General features: G+C 36.9%; 1 protein-coding gene across 1 annotated transcript; it reads left to right on the top strand.

Annotated features, from left to right (window-relative positions):
* Positions 1-3776: 3776 nt before the first annotated feature.
* LOC123239229 (olfactory receptor 4F3/4F16/4F29-like) lies at positions 3777-4715 on the top strand. The gene has a single exon (XM_044666481.1). The coding sequence runs from the start codon at positions 3777-3779 to the stop codon at positions 4713-4715; it is 939 nt and encodes a 312-aa protein (XP_044522416.1).
* The last annotated feature ends 3165 nt before the right edge of the window (positions 4716-7880 follow it).

Below are 7880 nucleotides of genomic sequence, written 5' to 3'. Positions count from 1 at the left end.
ATTTGGAATCTGATGTCTTAGGTTCAAGTTCTTACTCTGCCACTTATAAACCACATGACCTTTCTTGATTTCAGCTTCTTGATCTGTAAAACGAAAATATTTAAGGTTTCTTTTAGCTCTAAATATGTCTATTATCTTGTTCAGTTTTCCTAAAGCTGAACTTATTTACTATTTCTTATTTCCAATCATTTCATCATCACTTACTTGTTTCTATAATTAAGGTTTGGAACCTTAGTGAAATCTTTCAGTCCTCCATTGCCTTAGCTTTCTCCAATTGGTCATAGGCTCATATTCATCATATCACTGCAATGTCTCATATCTTTCTATCCTATCCTTTCATTACTGCTACCATCACTTCACTTTTGTTTATTATCAATTCACATTGAGACTGCTGGCATTACTTTTTCCCTTGGTCTCTAGTCACTCTCCCATATAATTTGTTCTACACACAACTACCACATTTTTTTTGCCATTAGATTAATCTTCCTAAAGCATTACTCAGATTGTGTTTCATTCCTCTTGAAAAACCATTAACTGATCTCTCTTGTTTTCTAATTAAAATTAAATTCTTTAACTACTCTTCTATGCCTGGACCCTACCTACATTAATTCATGGAATCATAGATTTGGAGCTGGAAGATACCTTAGAAGTCATCAAATTAGACCTTTTTATTTTGTAGATAAGGAAACTGAGGCATAGAGAGGTTAAAAAAGCACTTAGCTATATGTTAGCAACTGAGGAAGATTCAAAGATAAAGTTACTATTCTCTGCCCTAAAGGATCTGAAATCTACCATGAGAGATGGTTTGTAGCTATGAATCTCTCTCTCTCTCTCTCTCTCTCTCTCTCTCTCTCTCTCTCTCACTTTTTCTCTGTCTTGTTCTCTGAATCTCTCTTTGTCTCTGTCTCTGTCTCTCCACCTATCTCCATGTATAAATAAGTATGATACAAACTAGAAATAACTGAGCATGTTGGGAAAATCCAACAAAATAATATGAGGGGGGGGCAGCTAGATGGCCCAGTGGCTAGACAGCTAGGCCTAAAGACAGAAGGTCCAGGGTTCAAATCTGGTCTCTGACACTTCCTAGATGTGTGACTCTGGGCAAGTCACTGATCCCCCATTGCCTAGCCCAGTGTTGACAAACCTTTTAGAGATCATGTGCCAAAACTATACCTTCAAGTCACCTGTGAGCCCCCAGCATTACCCCAGAGAGTGGAGGGAGGAAGTTCTTGAATTTGTTTGGTGGACTGATGGGTGGGGCATGCAAAAACTGTCCTCAGGTGTGGTGGAGAGGGGGAAGAGAGCAGCCCCCTCTGTGCTGTGGGAAACCAGTGCCACATCTTTGCCAACCCAGGCCCCAGCTTCTACTTCTTTTCTGCCTTGGAACGAATATATAGTGTTTATTTTAAGATGGAAGGTAAAGTGTGTTTTTTTTTTTAAAACAAACAAACAAACACGGAGGGTTCAGAAGAGGAGAATATTATTTATAGGTGAAAAGGACTTAGGTCTGGAAATTTTCTCTGGCTTTGTTCTGTAATTGGAATGCCATCCCTCTTCACCTCCACCTCTTGCCTTCATTGGCTTCCTTCAGGTACCTTAAGTGTCTCTTAATTAAGTCTTCATCTCTCTTAATTCTAGTGCTTTCTGTCTGTTGATGATTTCCCATTGATTCTTTATCTTGTTTATATATAATTGTTTGCATGTTCTCTCCTATATTAGATTGTGAGCTCCCTGTGGGCAGGGACTATCTTTTGCATTTCTTTGTTTCCCCAGCTCTTAGCACAGTGTCTGTAATATAGTAAGTGCTTAAGAAATGCTCAATGATCCAGAGTATGGAGAAGGTTGTAACTGAGTGTGTAGAGGGTGAGGTAATGGTAATGATGATTGTGGTGAATTTTAACTAAAAAATCAATTAAATTTGAATAGAAGGAGGTGGTAGCAACACTCTGGGTTCAGAATATATACCAAAAATTTCTTAGGAATAAGCCTGCACAATTTTGTCTCCCTCACTGCACCCTCCATATTCTTAACTATATGGGAGTAGGAATAATTAGATAGTGGGGTGATCCAGAGTTAAGAATTAGCTTATTGAACATGATATAAGATCTAGTGATAAGGGATTCTAGAGTTGTGGCTAATGGATCACTAAAAAAGCATACCAAGGTATTAAGATTGAGTACATTGGCAAATAAAGTTCAGATTAGAGGAGCTGAATTTGGAAAGTGGTCAACTTGAGATGAAAGTCAGTGTGAACAACAGGATTCAGGATTCACATAAGAGAGTGGGAGAATTTTAGGGAGGAAGAGGTAGAAATTAGAAGAAAAAATTTTGGTGTATAGAATCTTTGAGGTGGCAGAATTCTGTTGCTCAGTTTGAAAGTATGACCACAATTTGTGTGAGGTTGAAGTGGGATGCAAAGGAGTCTTTTAGGTTTAATGTGTTTGAAGAACAATTACCTTAGGATGAGAAGAGTCATGACAATCTGTAGTGGGAATGAAAGAGCAAAAATGATGAAAATTTTTTCTTTTACCCTTATTCTCTCAGAACCTCATATCTACTCCCACTTAGGCTCTTTTCTTGGTCCTTCTGTCATACCATTCCCTATAAACCCCTGTACCATAATTATTAGTTATCTCACAAATTGCCCAACTCAAATATATGTTTTTCTCAAATATATGTTTTTTTCAACTTCCTTCTATAAAACCAGCAGTGCAAAAATAATGGTGATAACAACGAAAACCTATAATATACTAGCTCACATTTTACATAATGCTTTCTATTTACAAAATATTTCATGACTCCCATTTCTGTTGGAATAGTTTTATTGTTTGAAAAGGAGGCAGATTCAATGATAGCCAATTGAGAAGCACTGAAAAGGAAGACATGCAGAGAAGAGATTCAGAATAAAGATGGCCAAAGTGTCCTGTTTCCCAGCATCTAATTTACACATAAATGATTTGTTTTCTGGTTAGTAAATGTTTTTTTATTGAGCTAATACTGTGATGTTAACTGATTTATTAAATGCAAGTACAGTGTCTCAGGAGCTACTGCTGTGAGTAGGAATAGTAGAAGTATATGATCCTAGCATCCTGAGTGCTATAGCAATGGAAGATATGACTCAATTCTTTGGAAACCTCAGACTTGAAAGCACGAATATATATTGAACAAACAAGCCAACTCAGAGAAGAGAGAGAATAAGGGGTGCAGGTACCATGGCCATATGCCACAATAAAATGTTTATCTCTTCTTCAAAATGTCGTAAGATAGAGACATGCAGGTGCTGTGATCTCAATTTTACACTTGAGAAAACAATCTCAGAGAGTTTAAGTGAATTATAGTAGATATGAAGTAAAGGCTGAAATGAAAACATTCATTGCATCCTCCTTTTCCTTACCACATCCTGCTCTGTTCATTGTCCTATACGTCCCTCCAAAGCCTTCTCCTATGTAGCAGTCCGATTTCTGTTCTTATCCACTTCTCTTAGACAAAAACTGAACAAGCACTACAGGAGGTGATAGTGATAATTAAAAACAGTACTCTTTAGCAGTATCCTTTAGGCTTCATGTAATCACAGGGAAAAAGGTGGCTATTTGACTGTGAAAGGGTGAGCTGAGACTGGATTTCCAAAATGTGAGGTAGTTAAGCAACAGCCAAAGTATGCACTTAATAAGTAATTGTTGAATTGAATTCTGGACCATTAATGCTATTTCCAATAATTTGGATTCTTCCTTCATTCTCTTCCCAAAGGTGGCTCCAGAGACAGTGCTGATTAGACAATGAGCAGAGTAAATCATACTCTGGTGTCTGAGTTTGTGTTCCTGGGACTCTCCAATTCTTGGTATATCCAGCTTTTCCTCTTTGTTCTTTCCTCTATATTCTACGTGGCAAGCATGCTGGGAAATTCTCTCATTGTGCTCACAGTGACCTCTGACCCTCACTTACATTCTCCAATGTATTTCTTGCTGGCTAACCTCTCCTTCATTGACCTGGGAGTTTCCTCGGTCACTTCTCCCAAGATGATTTATGACCTTTTCAGAAAGCGCAAAGTTATTTCCTTCTCTGGCTGTATTACTCAGATGTTCTTTATTCACCTGATTGGTGGTGTTGAAATGGTATTACTTATAGCTATGGCGTTTGACAGATATGTTGCCATTTGTAAGCCTCTGCATTATCTGACTATTATGAGTCCAAGAATGTGTACTATGTTCCTGGTGACTGCTTGGGTCATTGGTTTTATCCACTCAATGGCCCAACTTGCTTTTGTTGTTAATCTGCCATTCTGTGGCCCTAATGAATTGGACAGCTTTTATTGTGACCTTCCTCGATTCATCAAACTTGCCTGCACAGACACATATAAATTGGAATTTATGATCACTGCCAATAGTGGTTTCATTTCTTTGGGATCTTTTTTCATCTTGGTCATATCCTATATTTTCATCTTGGTCACTGTTCAGAAGCATTCTTCAAGTGGTTCCTCAAAAGCTCTCTCTACTCTCTCAGCTCATATTGCTGTGGTGGTTTTGTTTTTTGGCCCATTGATCTTTATGTATACATGGCCACACCCCACATCACAATTAGATAAGTTTCTTGCTATTTTTGATGCAGTTCTTACTCCTTTTATGAATGCAGTCATCTATACACTTAGGAATAAAGAGATGAAAATGGCAATGAGAAGACTGTGCAATCAGATTGGGAATTTTAGGAAAATATCTTAATGACTTTATAACTTGAACTTTTCTCATTAGAAGAAACAAGAATGATTATGGAAGAGCTTATTTGCAGAAGAAGATCATAGGAAAACCCCTAAATCCTTGTTGATCATTTGGGAAATGGGGTAGAGGACTGGAACAAGATATAGTAAACATTTTAAGAAATACCTTTTTGCAGAAAGTTACATTGTCAATGAATCAACTATTTAACCATTTATTAAGTGTCTTCTCAGTGTCTTGGCTATAAAAGAAGGAAAGATCTTATTCTACATGAAATTAAAAAATATAGGTGATAAGGTAGAGGTGCTAGACATGGAGTCAGGAAATGTTGAATTCAAATAAAACTTCAGACACTTACTAGCTATGTGACTACCCTAAAAACAGGCGAGATTGATAAAATATCTGAGACAACACAGTGAAGAAGGACAAATTATTAACAGAAAGGAACAAACAAAGTGGCAGTGAGGGAAGAGAATGTCTTAGTGAAGACAATTTCAAGGAATTGGCATTGGTCACAAGTTTTGAATGTTGCAGTGTGAGGAGATAGGGATTATTTTTAATCCCTACTTATCAACTTCAGTACCTTTTCCTTTCTTGTCCTAGAATTATTCATCCTTGGAGACTGCCATTTATCCAATAAAAAATACAACTCCATTCTTGTTCTTGTTCCCATTTAGACGTATGTACAATTAATTTTGATAATTAAAGTATAACTGCCATGAGTATTGTATAATTGGTATTTTGGTACTTTTAAAGAACTTATTCTATTTTTGATTTTGTTCATCTTTCAAAGTGCTCCTGAAATTATCTTTTGGTTTTCCAAATTTTCAGTTTCCATAATTTTTTAAACCTCTTTTCTTTTTTAAAATGAAGTATTTTTTTATTAAATTTGACTTTTCAAGGAATAAATATTTGTCTTCTGTATCTTTAATTCTTCAGACCCACAACTGGGAATGAAAGAAATCTAAAATGCATGTTATAGACATGTATGTTAAACCTGAATGTGCAGGTCCCCCAAAAATTACATACAAAAAAAGATACAAAAATGCATTTAGACACAATACATATCTTATTCTCCTTCTGAAGTCCTTCCCCTCTTTATTGGGAGATGGTAGTATGAATTGTTTATCTTCTTGAGTCATGGTTGGTCATTGTTCTGATCACAGTTCTACATTCTCTCAAGTTCTTTAGTTTTACAATATTCTTATCATGGTATAAATTATTTTCTTCATTCTTTTCTTTTCATTCTGTTCTAGTTCATATAAGCCTTGTGAAATTTCTCTGAATCTTTCCTCTTGATTATTTCAGGAACTACAATAGTATCCTCTCACATTTGTTTACCACAACTTTGTCAGGCATCCTCCATTTGTTGGGTAACCTCTCAGATTCCTATTTTTTTCCTACTTCAAAAAGAACTATAATTTAGTACATTATTATGTAGAATTTCTTGTGCCTTTGAATAGTTCCTTCTTTAATTTGCCTTCCATCTTCACCTTTATGCCCTTTAGCTGCTATTTCCCCGTGGAGAGAAATATAGTTCTTTATCCTGTTGTGTGTATGCCTATTTGTTTTCTGTCCTAATGTGAACAGTTCAGAAGAGAATAAACATCAAAAGTCAGTGGCTGTCCTGACTTGAGACAATTTTCTGTTTGGGATTTTGACTTGCACACATTGATTATGTGAAATCATTTTACTTAATCTTCCTTTCCTTCCCTCCTACTCCATCAGGGTATTTCTCCTCATCTTTTTTCCTTTCTTCCTTGATGATGAGAGTTCAAAAAGGAACATTGAATCATTTCCCCATTTATCTCTTTTCTTGTTCTCTCATGTTTAAAAATCTACACACATATTGATATGTATATCTACATCTTTCTTTCTCTAAACATAGGTGAATATTGTTAGTTTTGAAAATTAAGGTAACCGGAGGTAACAAAGTTCTAAGCACATTCATATTTTTGATGAGACTAGTGGTCAACAAGAAAATGAAGTTTGGATTCCTACTCCAAAGCAAGCCAAGACCAGAATGTGGGGCTTACTAATCATCATATAATTTGGAGAAATACAAGAGTACAAGGAATAGGAAGCATCAGGGATGGAAAACAATATAATTGGTTACAAAGACTAAAGTATCATAGGTAGGAAAACCAATATGAACGGTTTGACATTTGGAGCTAGTAACATCCTTTTCTTCCATTATGCTGCCAAGAAAGGTAGATTGATGAAGTCCATTTGTTCATTAGTTGAACAGAGATATTAGGCTTCTTGGTAAACACCTGCATTTTATAAGCCTGGTTAATCAGATAACCGATCTTCCTTAATTGTACATGTGTATGTAGTGTTGTAGAGGCAGTTAGATGCCTCAGTGGAGGGAATGGTGGGCCAGGAGTCAGGATAACCTGAGTTCATGTCTGGCCTTAGACACCTATTATTTGTGTGACACTGTGAGTCACCTAACTTCTATTTGCCTTAATTCACTGGAGAAGGACATGGCAAACCATTGTAGCAAGAAAACCCCATGGAGGGGCAGCTAGGTAGCTTAGTGGATTGAGAGTCAGGCCTAGAGACAGGAGGTCCTAGGTTCAAATCTGGCCTCAGACACTTCCCAGCTGTGTGACCCTGGGCAAGTTACTTGACCCCCATTGCCCACCCTTACAACTCTTCCACCAAGGAGCCAATACCCAGAAGTTAAGGGTTTTAAAAAAAAGAAGAAAAAGAAAACCCCACGGACAGTATTGGTGAGCTATTGTCCATCAGGTCACAAAGAGTTGAACACAATTAAACAACAACATACAAGACTTTTTAGAGAGAACATATTTCTTTGAGTTAAGGTGATTTGTAGGACAACTTAATTTGAAACTGAAGTGGGAGAAACACACTCAAGTTTGTAGCAGGGTCTCACCCCAAGAATTGAGAAACTCAAGCTTTATTCAATGCAGAAGTAGGAAAAGAATTTTACTTGAAGAAGTGGTTTTTGGTGGTATAATAGACTAATAGTTGGTAGAATAGTCTGGGGGTTAATCAGATATCCTAATGACTGATGGATAAGCCCAGGGGTTAGAAGAGTAGCCTCTTTGTACCTGATGGTATGGAGTGATAGTTCTGTTGTAGTGGCAGCTTACACTGAGGAATGGCAGCTGCTACACACTGTGGATCTGAGTTGGCATATTTATT

This window comes from Gracilinanus agilis, chromosome 3 (assembly GCF_016433145.1).
Source record: "Gracilinanus agilis isolate LMUSP501 chromosome 3, AgileGrace, whole genome shotgun sequence".
Taxonomy (NCBI): domain Eukaryota; kingdom Metazoa; phylum Chordata; class Mammalia; order Didelphimorphia; family Didelphidae; genus Gracilinanus; species Gracilinanus agilis.
The sequence above is the reverse complement of the archived record's forward strand: the minus strand, read 5'-3'. Positions and strand labels throughout refer to the sequence as shown.